Below are 20,681 nucleotides of genomic sequence, written 5' to 3'. Positions count from 1 at the left end.
GGAGGTTTGTAATAATGAAGATATGATAAGGTTATGCATTCCAAAAGTGGGTAAGGAACATGTAAATTCAATTTATGAAAAATCGTTGGTGCGACCGCAGTGAGCGTTACGGTCCGGGTTACGCCAAGAGAATGCAAATGGTGAATATAATGTAGGTTTGATTTTCGACGATTGTATACCGGAACAAGCATTATTAGCTGAAGATTATTTTTGGGTTACATTCTATTTGTCTGTTCTGTGTGGCTTATTGAAATGAAACGCAAGTACAATCTTTGTGTGTAGTTGTCTTTAACGTGGTTATGGGGAGTCCAGCATCGAGGTGCATGTAGACCACCACTCGGTTCCCCCAGGTTCAATGCTAATATTTCATTGAAATGTCATGTATGACCATCGCGAATTGTGTATCACTTTCCACGTTGTTTTCTCTGTTGAGATTGTTTGATGTCTGTTCTAATCGTTAGTTTAAACTCTATGCTGAATTAATAAGTCAATAGATAAATTGCAATCAAGTTCGGGTAGTGAGACACTTTCTGTTATGTTTTCGAAACAGATGCGTTCTGCCATTCTGCGATTGTCATAGATTCCAGATGCCAACTGACAGGTTTTTCAATCGGCAGCTGAACATAGTTGTGAACACCTGGATCACAGCGACTGTTTTTTGGGACGATCGCCCAGGGCCCATATGCCCTTACGCTGTACTAGCGATTAGGAGTAACATAACATCCTTTACGGTGGTCTAGCCCCAAGTTGATGCAGAAGCACTGGAATTCACTGTGCGACCCAAGCGCTTCTTTTACCGAAAACTAACACCTTGTGTACGCAAAAAGAACAACGTGTGCCTCACGATAAACATTTTGGATCGCGAGCGAAGAAACAAATTTGCAATTTGATTTAATATGGCAATAGTCGGATGTTCTCGGAGCGTTTATTGTGAAATAAAAGTACTTTACAAATTGTACAGTGTTGTTGTTTTCTTTTAAAGTACGGTTTAATATTCCGAATTGTCACGTGCTGTGTTGCGAGTCGATGTGTGTTGATTTTCAGGTTCTGCGTCACGCCACGTAGGTGAATATGGGCGCGTTTTGCTACACTGACGAGGAACGTCACAGAGAAAGGTGGAGAATATCACTAGGTTTGGTGATGTGAGGCTCAGGGGCGGGGCATATGATTTAGTGACGTCAGGGCAGTTTACCTTAGGCCGATGCAGCAATGGATAAGATTAGCACAAGATGTACGCGCCCTGCTGCCAGATTTCGCATGTTTATAAAAGAGGAAAAGTGAGGTAAGGTGCATTGGAAATGTTTGCGATAGATCAACGTATGTATAAAAATACATGGCCGAACCCTTGGGACAATAATATTTCCTGAGCATTGACTTGTCACAACTTATGAAATAATCTCTGGGGAGGAGAGGGGTGATGAGGATGGGATGTGATATGTCTGACCTGATTTCGAATGAGTTTACAAAGTTTGGTGGGATTTTGTGCAGAGCTTGTATGTGCCTTCATTTGACAGTTTTGAAAAAATAAAACGTGGGTGGATTTCCAGCAAACGTGCGTAAGGCGCATTGGCAAGGATCTACAAGCATGGTTTTGCAAATGTGGCAGTGTTTTCTTATTTGACAAGTGTTAGCGGAATAGCTTTAGTGACTGAGGGGTAGCCTGTGGCCATGGGCATTGGCCAGAATGACCGGGTCATGGAATAAGGTCATGATCAGGACAATCTGGCTGCTGGCCATGACCAGAACGGACAAAGCATAGGATTAAAGTGGCCATGTCCACCTGGGACTGGCTTTGTGGTAAAGTTATTCGAAATTAGGATAGATTTGAAATGGAAGAAAAATGTGCTCGTGGTAATATGGTCATAGGGTGTTCTTTTTGTCTTTCTGCAGGCTGCCAAGGAAAGCGAAGAGGGGTCATGTATGGAACCCCCGCCTTCCCTTTCCATGGTGGCCATCTTGGAAAAGGATTTTCCTTCCTAGGAAGAAAAATCTTTAGTACCACGTGTTCCCGCTTTGGGAACCTAGGCTGCTAATGGCCTTCATCCCCCATTTCAGGGGCTGGAATGGGGGGATAATGCTCCAGAGACCTTGTTATCCCACCCTCGCTTCGCTTGGGCTGATAACTTGGGCTGCTGGGCCGGTATCCACCATTCCAGTCCCTGGAACGGAGGATGAACGGCCCAATATTGCCATTAGTATAACAAAATGCAAATGTAAATGTTGGAAAATCTTACTGAGTCTATGTACTTTACTGAGAAGAACAAGTTAGTCTCTTACCTGGTAATGTTCTTTCGATGGGATGGTCCAACGACGTATTCCATATCTATGACAGTAATCACCACAGCTGTGCATCTTCGGAAAATCTTTCGGCGTCTGCGTCCTGTGTCGATGACGTCGATACACTGTCCTCGAGGACCTCCTCCGACGGCCGACGTCACCAGATGTTATAAGTAGGACGCCCGTAGCCTCAGTTGTAGTTTTTTCTCAGAACGTGTGGCACCAATCTTCTGCCAGTCTGACCATATAAGCCTTACGGAAACGTAAGTTGCAATCGCATAAGAAATTCTGTAGCGGGGAAGGCAGGGAGGGAGCGATATGGAATACGTTGTCGGACCATCCCATCGAAAGAACATTGCCAGGTAAGAATAACTTGTTCTTCGAGGGGATTGGGTCCTCCGAAGTATTCCATATCTATGACAGACTCCCAAAGCAGTACAAACGTAACGTAAGGAGGTGTGAAAAGAATTTAGAATATAGAAATTTAGAATGCCCAATCAAATTGCAGAGTAAAGGACCGCCTTGCCAAAGGCTAGATCCTGCCCACGGATAGAATCGAGGGAGTAGTGACGTACAAAAGTATGGACCGAAGCCCAGGTGGCAGCATCACAGATGTTACGAATAGGGGAACACCCCTCTGAAGGGCAGTAGAGGCAGCAATACCCCTGGTAGAATGGGCCCACAAGCCTACCGGAGGGTCCTTACTCGCCAAGCGGTAACATTCAGAAACTGCCAAGATAATCCATCGAGACAAAGTCTGCTTAGTAACAGCTTGTCCCAAACGCCTTCCAGCGTAACCAATAAAGAGTTGATTGTCCACTCTGACCCGGGACATGCGTGAAATGTAGAAACTTAAAGCTCGCCTAGGATCTAACCTATGGAGCCTCTCCTTGTATTTACCAGGATGAGGAGGAGGATAAAATGCCGGAAGAATAACCTTCTGGCCTAAATAAAATTCCAACACCACCTTCGGAAGAAAGGAAGGACGAACTCTAAGGACAACCCTGTCCTTATGAAACACAGTGAAGGGTGGCTTAACTGAAAGTGCCTGTAACTCACTCACTCTGCGAGCGGAAGTGACCGCAACTAAAAATACAGTTTTAAGAGTTAACAGTCTCAAAGGGCAAGAATGTAAAGGCTCAAACGGAGCACCCATTAGAAACTTGAGAACAAGGTTCAAATCCCAACCGAGCACCTGGAAAGGTGATGGAGGGAAGACAAAGGAATTTTAAAATAAGAACACTCCTTAGACGAGCGCTTAAATATGGACAGCGCCGCCAGGTAACCTTTAACCTGTGGGCTAAAGAAAGCAAAAAAGACAGAACCACAGGAATGTCACATGAAAAAGGATCCACATTCTTAACCCTGCACCAGTCGCAGAACTTTCTCCAACGGCAACGATACAGGGACTTTGTCGCCGAAAGCAACACCTCCATCACGTCTTCAGTGAGGTCCCAATCCTTATACCTCAACCTTTCAGAAGCCAAGCGTGAAGGTTGAGGGATCTGACCTCTGGATGGAGAACCTGACCCCCCCTCCCGTGAGAGCAGATCGTCTCGGTAGGGATGACGACGTGAAGGGCAGATGGACAAGTCGAGAAGGTCCGGGTACCACGTCCTCCTGGCCCATGCCGGAGCAATGAGGATCATCCAGGAACCGAACCTCCGTAACCTCCGCAGCACTTGCGGAATGGCAGGGACTGGAGGAAATGCGTACAGCAGTGGAAATTACGACTCCACTACGAACGCGTCTCCTAAGGCTCCTCTTGGAGGAAATTCCCACGAGCAGAACCATTCGCACATCCGGTTGACACTGGAGGTGAAGAGATCCACTTGAGGGGTCCCCCAAAGGGCGACGATCTCCAGGAGAATCTCCTGAGCCAACTCGCACTCGTGAGAGATCACGCTATGCCTGCTCAGAGCGTCCGCCGTCTCGTTTTCGTCTCCGGCCAGATGAACTGCCGAGATCGAAATTTCCAGCTGGATTGCCCAGAACCAGAGCTGCATTGCCTCCCTGCACAGAGGAAGTGACCCGGCCCCCCGCTTTTTGTTGATGTAGTGCATGGCCACTGTGTTGTCCGTCAGTATCGGGACATTCTTTTCTCGCACAGTCGGCAGAAAAGCCTTCAGGGCAAACCCTGACGGCCCTCAGCTCCAACAGATTGATATGGAGTCTGGACTCCGACGGAGACCAACGACCGCTGACTGTCAGTTTGTTGACATGAGCTCCGCATCCCGTGAGGGACGCGTCCCTCTTGCTCGTCACCTCCGGCCAGGGCAGCCAAAACGGAGCCCCCTTCATCAGATTGCTTTAGACAGCCCACCACAGAAGGTCCTGGGCGACCGAGGGCGGCACTTGAACGGGGTTCGACATACTGCCGGAGGACTGAGACCACTGGAGCTTGAGTGCCCATTGCAAAGATCTCATCCGCAACCTGGCTTCTGGCAACAGAAGAATGCAGGATGCCATGAGGCCGAGCAATCTCAAGAACTCGAACGCAGGGAGACTCTGGGCATGTTGGAACTTGTGCACCATCTGCTGAATGTGATGAGCCCTTACCTGGGGAGGAAAACACTTCCCCAGGGACGTGTCTAGCACTGCTCCGATGTACTGGAGCCTCTGAGTTGGCGTCAAGTGGGACCTCTTTAAGTTGAGGGAGAAGCCCAGCTTGTGGAGGGAGTGGCAGGTGACTGACAGATGATCCAGGACTTGCACGGGGAAGCGCGCCCTGATCAACCAATCGTCCAGGTAGGGGTAGACGTGAATCCCCCCTTTCCTGAGATGCGCTGCCACCACTACCATGAGCTTGGTGAAGACCCTCTGGGCAGAGGTCAATCCGAACGGCAGGACCCGAAACTGAAAGTGCGAGTCGCCAACCGCGAACCTCAGGTACCTCTTGTGCTTTGGATGGATCAGCACATGAAAATAAGCGTTCTTGAGGTAGAGAAACACCAACCAGTCCTGAAGTTGAAGGGCCTGGAGGACTTGAGAAAGAGTAACTATCTTGAACTTGTCCTTCCTGAGGAGTTTGTTCAAACCGCGCAAGTCCATGATGGGTCTCAATCCCCCGTCTTTCTTCGAAATCAAAAAATAAGGGGAATAACATCCCTTGTTCCTCTCCGCTAGAGGCACCAGTTCTATGGCGCCTTTCTCTAGCAGGGCTTGAATTTCCTGCGCAAGGAGTGGATCCGGACTCTTCAAAGAGAGATTCCCTGGTGGATGGTCGTGAGGCCTCTGCCGAAAGGAAAGACAGTAACCGTGGGCTATGATCTCCAGAACTGACACATCTGAAGTAATGGCACACCATTCTACAAGATGATGCGCCAGCCTTCCCCCAACCGGCGAGCCATGGGATATGGCCTCATGACTGAGCTGAAGCGGCTGCAGCGTTGCCTGAGGGCAAAGAGGCAACTGCCCGAACGGCCTTGGCACTTCGAGTACCTTGTTTTCCACCTCTGACACTCCTACGGTGGCCCCTTTGACTAGCAGCTCCTCTCGCTTTACTAAAGGATGAGTAATAACGAAAGGAACCTCCCCTCCATTGCTGTCCCCTAGGACGAAAAGGCGGAGGTTGTCAAACTGCAGCGCTCAACACCTTTGCTGCAGCTTTTGAGGTCTGCAACCTCTCTTCAGCCTTGCTGCCAAAAAGATGTACACCATCAAAGGGCATGTTGAGGAGCCGGGCTTGCACATCAGGAGCAAACCCCGACTTCCGCAACCACGCAAACCTGCATATTACGGTGCTCGCCGCCATGGACCGGCTGACGCAATCTGCCATATCCAGACCCGACCGAACGGCCTCAGACATGGCATCCTTGCCATCCTGTATAATAGCAAGAAAACCATCCCCTTCGTCCCCTTCGGGAATATGTTCAGCCGCTAAGGAAACAGTTCCACAGAGTGTGCGTGAAACGTGACAAGGCACATACAGAGTTGGCTGCCTGAAGAGCCATACCCCCTGAAGAAAACACTTTTTTCGCCCAACCATCAAAACGCTTGTCGTCCCTATCAGGAGGGATGGTAGGATACGACGCCTGCTTTGCTGGGGCCGTAGCCGTCTGCACCACCAAACTCTCTGGAGTGGGGTGCGTGGTCAAGTAGCAGGGGTCGCTACTGGCTGGGCGGCATTTTCACGGCAAAGACTTGTCCACTGCCGGGAGACTTTCCGGAGCAATCCAAGACGCTGCCACCCTCCTTTGCAGAGCCATATGGAACGGCAGTACCGGGTCAGTTGGTGGACCTTGGTCGAGGATATCTGTCAGGTCATCCTGCAGAAAATCCCCTGGTGGAGCAGACCACCCCAAGCACTCGGTGACCCTCGACATAAGGCACCGGTACGAGGACAAAGACATGTTTGGCCTTGGCCAGAGCCTTTCTAGGGGGTTCCACCGTGCCACGGGGTACCTCTGACAAAACATCCTCGAAAGGCGTCAAGGACGTCGAGTAAAGTGGCGTCGACGTCGAGCGCGGTGCCGGCAGCATCGACGGCTTTGACACAGGCCTCAAGGGCGAAGCCCTGAGCGTGTCCTTCGACAGCCTGGGCGCCGATGGCGTCAACGACTTCCTCGGAGGCGAAGCCTCGAGAGTCCCTCGACGGCCTCGGCGCCACAGGCGCCACAGGCTTCACAAGTCCACACGGTCTCGAGGGCGTCGAGGACTGGGACCTGGAACGGGCATGACTAGAACGATTCCCCTTGTCCAAGCGGGACCTTTCCCGCGAATCGTGCCGCCCACCCGAGCCCGAAGGCATACGAGCAGTGTCTCTAGTACGGTCACGCCCGACCCCACTCGGAGGCGCGGACGGACCGGTGCCCTGCGATTGAAGAATCGCCAATGTTTTCTTACCGAAGGAAGCCCATTCCTCTGGAGTCGCACGCTTGGTGGGATAAGCAACCCACCGACGGGCGGAGTCCTCGGATGAGGAAGGCGACCGATGACGGCGCTTCCGGGAGTGCCTCGAAGACCCACTCCGGGACCGAGAGCCCTGAGACCTACGACGACGATGTGGAGAGTCGTCCCTCTAATCGTCTGTTAAAAGCCCAGTGGACCTCGACTTCCAGGGCTTGGACACCTTACCGACTGACAGCTTCTTCTTACGCTCCCGCAAGGCCTTGGACGTAAGCGACTGGCAGTCGACACAATCATCCATGTCGTGGGCCTCTCCGAGGCACCAGATGTAGGCGTCGTGCGAGTCCGTCACCGACATCTTGGACCCGCAGTCCCCACACTTCTTGAAGCCCGGACGCGGGGTGGAAGAAGAGGAAGACATCCCGATAAACTTCACAACGAACAGGTTCGAAGAACTGAAAGAACAGAAACTCCAAAGAGTCGAGCGCGCCGAGATCTCCGAAGCGAACATGTTCGTGGAAAAAACGGAACTGAGGCTACGGGCGACGTGCGTCCTACTTATAAGAACTGGTGACGTCTGCCGTCAGAGGAGGTTCTCGAGGACGGCGTATCCACGTCATCGACGCAGGACGCAGAAGCCGAAAGATTTTCCGAAGCAGCACAGCTGTGGTGATTACTGTCATAGATATGGAATACGTCGGAGGACCCAATCCCCTCGAAATATAAAGTAGATGGAGTCTATATGTTTTTTTTTAGTTCTATTTTTTTAACTGTGAAAGGTGGGTCCTAAAGGAACATTTCTTTTGTTGTTTTTGGATGTTTTTTTTTTTTTTTGGCAGGAGATCTAAGAACGAAAGCTGGGGAGGGAAATGAGGGAAGAGGCACCAAACACTAATATGGATGGGTAGGTGGACAGGGGAAAATGTTGTGCGTGTGTTATTTCTAAGGTAGGGGGCACGCTCCTTGATTACAGCAGTGGTGGCGTCTCTTGGGGAGGAGGGATGGCTTTAGTTGATGCCATTTTAAGATAAATAGCAGTTTTGCTAAAAGTATGTACTGTATACTTGATTGTTAATGGATGAGTAGAAATTGGTGTTGGAGCTGTGCAAGGGAAATTTTGAAGTTGAAAGCACAGATCTTATCGTGAAGTGTTTATGGGTTCTCGGACACGTCATCATGCCGCACGCCAGCATATGGTCATGTGGCACTGTCCGGAAGGACTGCAATGAAGTCAGATGTTGGTACACTTTATGGTTAAGTTGCGCTACTAAAAACCTATGAAATTCAGTAAAAAGAAAACTTTGCTAAAGGGACGTTCTAGTTCAAAGTAAAACCGAAAAACCCCTGAAATTCGACAGTTATGGTAAGCTAAGCAACCATAACTCGCGCCACCACCGTGTACTGCTAAGACTAACACCCAGAACAAAGATGACATCACAAATGTCATTGATGACATCACATGTGCATTTACCTTTCATGAAAAGGGATTCTTATTGTAATGTTTAAAAAAGTGTCAAGGATCATTGGAATAAATATCATGAGTTAAGTAGTGCATTAAGTAACGCATGAATCCAAATAGCATTGTATTATGAAGATTTTTCCAATATACTAAGGTACACAGGTAGTAACATAGGCATAGTGTGCAGCAGACATGATAAAGATGCAATATTAATAATCTTGCCATGTTAAATACTAAAATTATAAATGCTTTCTCATTAGAGTCTTGCACCCTGTGAAACATTTAATAAGTACCTGATCAAACACACTTACTACATTATTGCATTACTGCACACAAAACACAGACAGACAACAACACATACAAATAGAACATATACAGGGAAAGTGAAGTAAACAAAAAACAGCAGTATTCAGACAATCAGTATTCAGACAATCTTCATAACCTAACTGATTATCTTCATGCACAGAAATGATTTCTCTGCTTCAAAGCTACAACTTCCCTATGTATAACTATCACATATTGTGACTAGACCCTAAGGAAAGTAGTGTAAGTGCAATGTGTACAAATATGAGCATATCCAGGGAAAGTACAGTAATAAAAAAACAACAGAACTATAAGACAGTGTTGACAACCTTACTAATCATCTTCATACACAGAAAGCATTGCTGTCTTCCAACTCTGTGTTTTCCCCTTTGTATATGTTTCATATGCTTTGAGTGGACCCCAAGACCCTAAGTGAATTACTGTAAGAACATATTTGAAGTATAAGTCTACAAATATAGTACTTTGTACTATAGTATAGTGATTTTTTAGTTCCCGACTGTTACTGGCCTAGTTATATTACCAAAGGAAATATTGGTGTGAAATGCACAGATTTTATAATGTCACTTGGAGAAGAGTTACCTAATATGACCCCCAGACAGCATTCCAAAGTTACGATTTAAATTTGACTGCTTCTATTTTCACTTTTAAATGTTGGGACATAAAAAAAAAGGACAGGGTCGAGATGAGATGATCATGAAAATACAGGCACCACTCACTTCCCCGAGAGCAATCAAGGCGAGGGAGTTAATTTAATGATTATGCACAAATTATGACTATATACTGATACTAGGAGTCCCATCTGCGGCTCTCATGAAAAGTGCTGTGGCGCCCATCAATGCACAGACATCCACAGTTTCAAAAACCACAGGACAGATCTCGAAACACTGCAATATATTCCTAACTTTAAGGTACCTATTGACTGCTCCGAAAGTAGAATACCCACTGTCATTCTGTTATTACATGATGTGGACATGAACATCTTTAGATTGTACAGTAGGTGAGGACGTTAATCTGTATAATCACTCACTTCAGCACAGATGAAACATGACCCTGGCACCCAGTGACAGATAAAGTAATTCCTTGCAAGTGATCCAGTATTCTATTTTCCTCTTTTCTCCAAGATCTGGGCAAATAAAACAGCAGTAGTAGCAGACTAGATTGGGCAAAAACAAAACAGTTCAATCACGGAGTATGTGGAATCAAAGTTATGACTGTTGCCAGGCACTGGCAACACTTTTCAAAGACAGTTTCTACTAGGTCTTTTCTTTTTTAAAAAAGCATTTTATTGTTTTGAAACAACGAGAGAAAAACAAATTCAACATAAGGACCATCTTGTACATTCACTTATCAAAGAAAAAACAAAAGAAAAAGAATCATTAGACTTATCATCCACTGCCAGAGTGTCACTCCTGTGACATTTGTGTATACTGTACGTGTTCGTATCTCCCGTGGAGTTTCAAGTCACACCCTCTTCCCACTTTTCCCATATCTGCAAAGCTTTGTTGGGGCAGCCCCTTGCGGTGTAGATCCTGTGCTCTATCATGGCACATGTGTCCATATCGGTCATCCACTGGTCCAGGGTCGGAGGGTCTGGGGCTCCCTATTTCTGCGCTATATTACATTTGATCAACCCCATTGCTGTGTGTAGAAGCAGTTTCACCCATTTATTAATGTCTATTTCAATGGGTACGCCCAGGAGTAGGGCCCCCGGGTTCAGTGGTATGGTGCGTCCCAGGACCTTGGTGAGTTCATTACAGCATGTGGTCCAGAAGGATTGTATCCAGGGGCATGTCCATAGGATATGTATGAAAGTACCCACTTCCTCGTTACATCCGAGACAGTTCGGATTTGGGATCCATTTCCAGACATACAGGCGTGTTCTGGGATAGTATACTCGGTGGAGTATTTTCAGCTGTACCAGGCGAAGCCTGGACGAGATGGCGATCTCCCGGGGGTGCATGAGCACCTGTATCCGGTCCTCTGGGTCTATTTCTCCCACGTCTACCTCCCATTTCGCTTTCAGATTGTTAAATTCGGGAGTTGCAAAGGATGATATTGCGTTGTATAGGATGGAGGTGCATTTGGTAGGGATGTATGCGGGCAGCATGTTACGTTCTATAGGAGTGTATTCCGGTACAGTAGTGTCTGCAGGTATGTGGGTCCGGAGAGCACGAGTCAAGCGCATGTGATGGTATTGCTCTGTGCTTGGGATTTGAAATTGCAGACGTAGCTTGTCAAATGTGGCCAGTTTCCCGCTTGCAAGAATGTCCCCCACCTTAAGTATTCCCGCCCTTACCCATTTGGGCCATGGCTCAAATTTCTTTATTTCGACCAGGTTGTTATTATGCCATAGGGGTTGCGCGGCGTAACCTTATTCTTCCGCCCTACAAGGTTGTGCGCCTGTTTCCAAACAGCCATGATGTGTGTTGTGGTCGTGTGTGGAGGGGTCCTTGGGGGGGGGGATTGATATAGGAGGTTAGGTGGGTCTACATTATGGATGGTGGCCATCTCGGCCCGTATATGGGGTAGTTCTCGGTCCCCGTGGAGTAGGTCATTGACCACTGCAAGTTGTGAAGCCCAGTAGTAGGTTTGAAGGCGGGGCACCCCAATCCCTCCCTCCCATATCGACCTCTGGAGCGTGGTTAGTGCTATGCGTGGTTGGTTCCCACCCCATATGAGTTCTCTAAGGAGGGTCTCTACCTGGTTGAATTCTGTGTTTGGGATTTTTAGCGGGGCGTTTTGCAGGATGTAAAGAAATCTTGGGAGGGCTATCATCTTGAAGAGCGCGGCCCTGCCCATAAGTGTCAGGGGGAGGAGTTTCCAATGCTGAACATCATTAAGAAACCGGTCCTTAACCGGGCGGAGGTTGTATTTAATGTACTCCGTCAAATCCACAGATATCCGGATTCACAGGTTTGTGAAGCATTGTTGTTCCACTCGATACAGGCAGTCCCGCGGGAAGGCCCGAGTTCCACCTTTAACCGGGAAGAGGACGGATTTCCCCCAGTTGATTCGTAGTCCACTAAACTCGCCAAAACGGACGAGCATCTGCGTCACTTTGGGGCAGGATCGCATCGGGTCCCCCAGGTAGATCAGGAGATCGTCTGCGTATAGGGATGCCCGGTCTTCGTATCCCTCCGGCCATTTGAACCCCGTCCAGTCTGCATTCTGGTGAAGCCACAGAGCGAGCGGTTCTATGGCAAGGGCGTAGAGAAGTGGAGACAGTGGGCAACCCTGTCGGGTGCCCCTACCAAGGGGGAAGGATCGGGTTGACCACCCATTCACCCGCACCTCTGCCTGGATGTTGGTGTACAACAATCGCACCCACCCCATAAAGGTCTCCCCAAAGCCCATGCATCGCATGACTTCCCAAAGGCTGTCCCATCGTATCGAATGGAACGCCTTCTCGAAGTCAATTGCTAGCAAGGCCAGCGGTCCGTTTATGATAGGGGCTCATTCTAGTGCCAGATGGAGACGTCGCAAGTTCATTCGAGTCGACTTGTGTGGCATAAAGCCACATTGGTCCGGGTGGACCAGGGTAGACGCAACCAGTTGTAATCTATTAGCTAGGAGTTTGGCAAGAACTTTTGCTTCGCTATTTATCAGGGATATGGGTCTATAGGAGGCACATTGTTCGGGAGGTTTATCTGATTTAGGGAGGACTACTATGGTTCCCTTGCAGAGGTCTGTTGGAAGGGCCTCCTGCTCATAGACGCGAAGAAGCATTCTGTGAAGGGGAGGTGCTATTTTGTCTCTTCCAGGTCTTTATCTGGAATCCGTTAGGTCCAGGTGTTTTCCCTGATTGTAGTTGTACAATCTCGGCTTCTGTTATCTAAGAGGGATGTGTCGAGTGGGAGTTGGACCCTGGTATTGGTTTGCATAGAACTCGGCAAAAGCTTCCGCTATTTCAACGTCCAATTGGCACCTTCTGGCCTGTGGGGTGATTATTTCTCGGACATGTCGTTGTCCCTCATCCCTTTTCTCAAGCCAGGCCAGCATTTTGCCTGCCTGGTCTCCGAGTTCGTACACTCTTGTTCTAGAATGCCAGTGGGCCTGTTTAGCGTTATCAATCAACCTATTTCGGAGGAGCTCCTGGGCGCACCAAAGGGACCTGTGGGTTTCGGGAGTGGGATCGAGTATGTGTGTGTTCTCACATATAACCACTTCCCCTTCGGCTTCTACTATCTTTTGAAGCCGCTCTTTCCTTTTGTTTGTCGTCCAAGAGATCACCTCTCCCCTTAGTACCGTTTTGTAGGCCTCCCACATTGTCACAGGGCTATCTACCGTGCCCTCGTTGGTTTCAAAGTATTCATTGGACGCCTTGCTTAGGCGATCAATCAATTCAGGAAACCCCAGGTAATAATTATTCAATCTCCATTTTCTAGGGGGGAGGGCACCCTGCATACTTAGTTCCATTGTGAGTGGTGAGTGATCCGAGATGCCCCGAGGAAGTAAGTCTGCGGATATTACCCTGTATAGATCGGTGTTCGGGAGGAGGAAGTAGTCTAACCTGGACATGGAGCTATGGGCTCCCGAGTGAAACGAGTATTGTCTGGTTCCGGGGTGTAGTGCCCGCCACACATCCCGAAGGCCTAAAGTCGATGTGAAGTTAGCCAATTTCGTGGGGGCATCTGGATTTATGTTCCTAAGATGGGTGCGGTCTGTGCTGTTACACATTACGTCATTGAAGTCCCCCCCCCCAGGATGTACGTGTCAGGTCGGTGTTCCCAATAAGAGCAGTAAGGTCATGTAGGAGTTCCTGTCCCAGCCCGGGTGGGGAGTAGATCGAGGCTATGGCCAGTTTTTCACCCCAGAGCGTTCCCAGGATGAGCATGTACTGACCCCTGGGGTCCTGTTCTACAGTCTGCAGACTGAACCTGGTGCGTTTGTGTAGCAGGATGAGAGTACCCCTAGACCCCATAGTGTACCCTGCGTGGAATGCGGTTCGATAGTTCTCTGGAAGAAGGCACATTTTGAACCCGTTAGGTGTGTCTCGGTTATTAGAGCCATGTCGGGGGAGTTGCTATTCAGGAATTGCATAATGAGGCGTCTTTTGATCCCAGATCCCATCCCATTTACATTCCATGTGAGCAGCTTAAGAGATCTGGAGTGTGGTGCGGGATTTGCTTGGATTTGTTTAGATGTCATTTACAGCGCGTGTTAAGAATTCCCAGGATGTTATGGCCCTGAAGGGGGAGCTGTGTTCTTTCATCGTGTGTCGTGGGAGTGAGATTTCTGTGCGGAGTGGTACTGATTGGGCTTTGTAAAGGGCGGTGGAGAAGTCGTTTTGTGAATCTGCGATAGTCTTGGAACAAAGAACTCTGTAAACGTTCCCTTCCTTCCCCATACTCCACCCCAACTTGAAGTACCTGTCGCCCCAACATCGCTGATACCCAAAACTTAGGGTGTCAGCTCAAAATTCAAACCTTTGATTGAAGCCCAGGAGTGGGGGCCTCTACCGGGGGTTTTACGGGGGGGGGCCTTCCCGATGTCCCTTCTCCTGCGCCAGCTATTTGAGTCATTCCTGGTGGACTACTTCAGTTGGTAGGATCGGCCGTCCAAGACCAGTGCATCACCCCATTCCGATAGGACATATTCCTTTCTTTCTTGGCAGAGGTTAGTGGTCTGTTCAGCGTCCATTTTGCTTCGCTGCTTGTTCCGGGGCGTCTTGTGCCACGGGCTCCTGATCTCTCCTCGGGGAGGGCCGTCTTGATCCGGTTCAGGGTCTTCTTGTCTGTCTCTTTGGTCTCACAGTCCAATCTCCCTCAATATGGGTCTCAGCCCATTTCCACGCCTCCTGTGGGTCAGAGAAGTGCACCGTGGTTCCTTTGTCATAAATCTTAAGTTGTGCCGGGAAGAGCAGGCCATACTTTATATTCATATGTGCTAGTTGTTTCTTAAGCGGTTAAAATGATTGTCATGCCCGCTGCACTTCCCGGGTGTATTCAGGGAATATTCCAATTCTCGAGCCGTTATATCTGATTGTCCCTCGTGAGCGCGACATCTGCAAGAGAGCGTCTCTGTCACGGTAATTAAGCAATCGGGCGATTATTGTTCGAGGCGGTGCACCTGGAGTCCTTTTGCATGAGGGCATCCTGTGGGCTCTCTCCACCGAGAAACATTTTGAGAAAGAATGGGGTTCGTAAGTTGTTCCAGGAATAGTTCCATACATTGTCCCTCTTCTCCCTCTGGCAGTCCGAGGATACGCACATTGTTGCGGCGAGACCTCCCTTCTCCTCTTCCACCCTCGATTCTTAGTGTTTTGAGGCAGTTTAAGACCTGGGATAACTGCCTATTAATCCCTGTGATGTTGTCCTCTGCCTCGTAGATACGATGTTCTGCTTCCCCCGTTCTAGAAGTCAACTTCTGTAGGTCGTGGCGCAAAAAGGAGACATCTGCCGCTATACTATCCATTTTGATCTCCATTGAGGAGCGGGAGCTGGCAATGGCCGCCATCACATCTCGCAATGAAAGGGGATCTTCTCCCATAGGGGAGTTTGGTCATGTTGGTTTTTCGGCTGGGGCGGTAGCAACCGCAAATTGGTCCATACTACTCTGAGTGGAGATCTTCTTTTGTCTGTCCTTGCCCATCTTTATGCTGGTTATGAGGCTTGTGTTTTATGATTGGGCCGGTATGGGGTGTTCGTAGGCCAATTCCGGCGTGTCTGTAGTATCGAATCAGCCGGATCTGGACCGGACACCAGTCAGGATCAGTCGTACTTTCCCTCCCTGGAGGGAAGGGGGGGGTGGGTGGTTGTTGTATATGAGGCCCCTCCGCACTCCCCTTCGAGAGGAAATAAAAAGGGGAGGTTGTTAAGGTTAAGACCCTCTCGAGCTCCGGTGACTCTGCTCCCACTTCTCCCCCAGGCACCCCAGACACCGCCACAGGGCCCAACCCGGAGGACCGTTCGGGAGAGGAGGGGGGGGGGGGGGAAGACTTACTTCCCTTTGACCCGCCGGTACCAGATCTTCTTCGTGCAAGCCCCGCGGGCCGGGTCGCTGGTGGGCAGGCGGTGCTCGGCTGCAGCCGAGAGATGGTACCTTGTTGTGGCCACCCCGGGATCTCGGTCCGTCTTCTTCTTGCAGTCGAGGGTGCCGTGTGGTTTTTCCCTGCCGCCGACTCAGCGCTGGAGAGGCGGCGTACCGTTGCAGTCTCCGCTGGAAGGGTGGCCACCACCGCGGGCACCGCAGGGTCTCGGCCCGCCTCGGTGTGATCACAGGATGTTTGTAGGAGCTGCGGCCCCCCCTCGGGGGGTTGCGGGGGTTGGCGTGCAGTTCTAGCCGTTTGCTGCGTGTGCTCAGATGAGGCACACGTATCTGCTCCGGGCGGGGGATCGGATCTCTTCCCTTTTGCCTCTGCGTCCCACACGACTCACTGTGTTGCAGGCGAGAGTCCGCTTCAGGGACGTTTTCAGAGTCCCGGCGGGTCTCGGCTGGGTGGGTGGGTATTGGTTCGGCAGCGGTCACCTCTCGTTTTTGCTGTCGTGCTTCAGAGGAGGCCGTTTGGGGCGGTCTCCAGTGCCTCCTCTGGACTCCGCCGTCCAGACCGCTGTGGCGATTTAGATGTGCCGGGAAAGCACCACCTTCAGGTTGTGGCGGCCATTTTGGGCATCTAGCCACCGGGCCTCCCACTCTCGGCGTTTCGTTTAATTTCTCGGTTGTCTGGCCGACTGGAAAGCCTGTCTTTGGTCGGGCAGGACCCTTCGTCTTAATACTTCACCCACGTAGTTTAAGTGGGTCGTAGTCCACTGGAATCAGGATATTATTACAGGATTTTTCTGGCACCTGCAGGAGCTCGGCGGGCTCACATCCACATCGTTCGTGCGCAGGCCACGCCCCCCCTCTACTAGGTCCTTTTCACGGCCAATCACTTGTGTTGAAATAAATCACAAAACTTAAATAATTTATAAACATGGACAACACTACCTTAGAAGTGCCACTGCCTAGGGAAAGAACAAGCATGATTAGCCTCTGAAATTCATACACAAAGCTCCAAAGTACATATCTAAATTTAAACATTTTATGTAAAGCATTAATCTGGTACTGTTATGGGCCAACAATCCAGCACTAAATAAGGGGCGAGGACTTAAAAAAAAAAAACTTCCATAGAACAAACTATACAAAGAGTACATTTCTAGGTAGGCATGACAGTAAAGTGGTCCACAATGCAACCTTTCTTTTTTGCTCTTTGTGAGCTTCTTGTAGGACAAATGGTGCGCAGATGAGCCAAACTAAGTAGAAAATCCGGATTAAACGAAAATGCACAATGATGAGCAATTTAACTGAAAAAGGAGAAGTGTGGAATGGACTTGCTAAATGCTGCTGTCTAATGGTCCGTCGCACGTAGGGAATCAAACTCAGTCAGTATGGGGGTTTAATATGAAGCCTCAAGATGTACAAATTATGAAGAGAGCAAAGGTCCCTATGTCCACAGGTTTTCAGGGTTGAAAGCTTAGGAATCCGCATTCACACAAGGGGGACAAGGTAGAACAGTCATACAAAGAAAGATTCCTAAATCAACACTGATCAAGTAGTTATGTGATATCAGTATTTAGAACTTACCTTTGGAGAAAGAAATATTGTTAAGAAGCTCTTTTTCCTTCGCTACATCAAGTTTAAACTCTTCGAAAGAAGAATGTACTGCAGGCCGGAAGGATTTCAGTGATTCTGTAGCCTTCTGAATTCTGGGAGAAAATAATGGAAATAATGTGTACCATAACATGCATGATAAAAACACTGCCGATTCGTCCATCACCCTCCAACATTAAGTGTGGTAAAGCATGTTGAATTAAGTCACATAGAAAACAAACCCAGGAATGGATGTAACAGTCACTTGCATTCAATGACTTCTAAGCATCTGCAACATGCAAACAGATGATCCTACTACAGATGAGGAAACAAGCCATGGGCATTTTCTCTCAGTTAACAACATGCTGCATATGATGCAAAAAGATTTGCCACTGATTCACATAATCGGAATTCTCTTCTGGAAGGTAGAAAAAGACTTTACAGTATTAAAAAAGTACAAGGTACTTCATACATCGTGATTCCTAGTTGTACACCACTTACGCCCATTAGACAGATGGCCTGCTTTTCTGCATCCTGCAGTGGGCATGGAGCGCAGCATTTTGCAAAGGAAAAAAATAAACTATGGGAACTTCGAGCACATACATGACTATGCTCCATTTCCTATATCTACAGTTGGTATTCTCTCAATCTATACCACGGTAATGCATGCAGATCCCAGATCTTCTAGAGAAAGAGGCTGTAATAACAGGAGGTACCCAATTCTCCACCCTTCTTCTACATATGCAAGAGTAAAAAAAACAGTGGGCCATGTATAATGGTAATGTTTAAACGGACAGTATTTTGAAAATACCACCCGTTTTAGTGACCACCATATTGCAGAACGGAAAAATAAATACTGCCCAAAGCAATTTCACCTTGAAAACATGCATCACTCCACCCCAGAGGTGGTGGTAAAAATTGTAAATAAAAGTGTGCAATACCTTTTAAAAAAATGTTTACCAGTTGCGTCACAGATTGGACATTTGGGACCAAGAAGTAAGCCAAGACCAGATGCTAAAAGTTAAAAAAAATGTATTAGGGACTGTGTACAGGCGTGGGCCAACTTAAATGTGAACAGGATCTTCCCAAAGAAATAACAAAATATAGGATGGCCTCCAAATGTTTTTCACTCAGGATGTCATGCTTAGGTTAAATGGTGAGGCACTCAAGTCTCAACTTTCACGGTTCTGAAGTGCCAGAGAAGTAACCTCACTCCTCCATATTAATATCTGCTCCAGGATGTACCAAGCTCCCTTTCGGGTCCTTTGAGCCTAGGTGCAGGCGTCTCTGGGGTCCTGTATGCAAAGACTAAGCCAGTCATTCATATTTGAATAGATTGTGTCCTCCAATGTATTCCACATCTTTGACATGTAATGTCCACAGCTGTGCTGCTTCGGAAAAGTTTTCGGCATAGGGCGTCTTGCGTCGATGGCGTTGGGTCAATGTCCCTCGAAGGCCTCCGTTGAGGGCGACGTCACCCGATGTTATAAATAGGATGCACAGCGCCGCCCGTAGCCTTAGTTCAGTTTTTTCCGCGAACGTATTTGCTTCGAGAACTCGGCGCGCCTTGTGTATTCTTCGTGAATAGGTCATCTTCATCTACCCCTCCGACTCTGCGATCTGGCTTTAAGACTTGCCGGGACAGTAAGTATAAGATGTCGATTACAGACCTGCACCGCATTTGTTTGTGGTGTCTGGGCGAGAGTCATGACACTGACGACTGCTCGAAGTGCCAGTCGTTGACTGCTAAGGCCTTGCGGGAGAGTAAGGGGAAGTTAAAGGCAGGTCGGGTTTCTAAGCCCAGTAAGTCCCAAAAAGCTGCGGGGATGTCCACCGACGATTCGAGGGGCGACTCCTCGTCGGAAGGAGTCCGGGGGATCTCGATCCCAGAATGGGTATCGCCACTCGTCACCCTTGTCTCGGCACTCCCGGAAGCGGCGTCACCAGTCGCCTTCCCCGTCCTCCTCGGATGATGGCGCTGCGAGGAAAGTGGCTTGTCCCACTAAATCCTCGACTCCTAAGGAATGGGGGGCATTCTGGGAGCAGATGCTGTCAATTTTTCGTTCACAGTTACATCCGCGCCTTCGTAAGAAGCTGGCATGGAACGATCTTGGTCCGAGGCTCGTGCGCCTTCGGGCCGTGTCCTCAGCGCAATGAACATCGGGAACCGGCGAGGTCCTGTTTAGACAAGGCTCCGGTTGATCGCCAGAGACGTGGTAGGTCCAGGTCTCAGTCCTCATCCTCATCAAAACTGCTGAAATCTGGTAAGGTCTCGAGGTCGGGGGCGTGTCCATCGAATACAGCGGTAGGTGCTTTGCCTTCACTCCAGCCCTCGGAGCAGTCGGCGCCAAAGCCGTCGGCGCCCTCAACGTCCCCGGGGCCTTTTGGATGGATTTTGCCGATGGAGGTCCCTGCTACTGTGGATCCTCCAAGGAAGGCTACATCCAAGACAGTGTGGCCTGTTGTGGACTCCAGGCCCACTCCTGTCCCTAGGCAGGAGTTCTTTCATTCTCTAGACGATATCTATGAGGATGAGGAGAGGTCAGATTTGGAGTTTGATCCTGTGGAGCCGGATGTGGCTCCAGTCTTTCTCCTGAGAGTTTGGTGGTTCAGGCGGCTGCGGCCACCTCGAGGCAGGCGGCATACTCTTCCATCCCTCCCGATAAGGACGACAAGCGCTTCGATGATTGGGCACGCAAGGTGTTTTCTGCAGGGAGTAGGTCGCTGAAGTAAGCCAACTCCACTTGTGCCTTGGCAATATTTTCACTCTGTGGAATTGTGTCTCTCTAGTGCTGAGCATATTCCCGAGGGGGAAGAAAGGGATTGGTTCCTTGCGCTCCTGCAGGATGGCAAGGATGCCATGTGTGAATCCCTTCAGTCTGGGTTGGACACGGCCGACAGGGTTAGCCGATCCATGGCTGCGAGCACCGTTATACGCAGGTTTGCGTGGTTGCAGAAGTCAGGTTTTGCTCCGGATGTACGTGCCCTTTGATGGCTCTCATTTGTTTGGCAGCAAGGCTGACGAGAGCCTTGAGAGGTTGCAGACCTCCAAAGCTGCTGCTAAATCTTTGAGCACAGCTGTGCGTCAACCCTGGCCTTTTTGTCCTAGGGGACAAAAGTGGAGGGGGGGTTCCTTTCATTACTACTCCTCTTTTGGTAGGACGAGAGGAGCGCCAATCAAAGGGGTCAATGTAAAAGTGTCGGG

General features: G+C 49.1%; 1 protein-coding gene across 2 annotated transcripts in view; it reads right to left on the bottom strand.

The window, feature by feature from the left end:
* Window positions 1-20,681, bottom strand: part of TRIM36 (tripartite motif containing 36) — a 1,273,623-nt gene that overhangs the window by 315,759 nt on the left and 937,183 nt on the right. For both annotated transcript variants that reach the window (XM_069625519.1, XM_069625520.1), the window contains exon 7: window positions 17,471-17,592. In XM_069625519.1, the coding sequence (XP_069481620.1) occupies window positions 17,471-17,592 (122 nt within the window). The remainder of the gene's footprint in view (window positions 1-17,470; window positions 17,593-20,681) is intronic.

This window comes from Ambystoma mexicanum, chromosome 6p, assembly GCF_040938575.1.
Source record: "Ambystoma mexicanum isolate Mex_15411 chromosome 6p, UKY_AmexF1_1, whole genome shotgun sequence".
In the NCBI taxonomy this organism is placed as follows: Eukaryota; Metazoa; Chordata; class Amphibia; order Caudata; family Ambystomatidae; genus Ambystoma; species Ambystoma mexicanum.
This window is presented reverse-complemented; position numbering and strand designations above follow the sequence as displayed.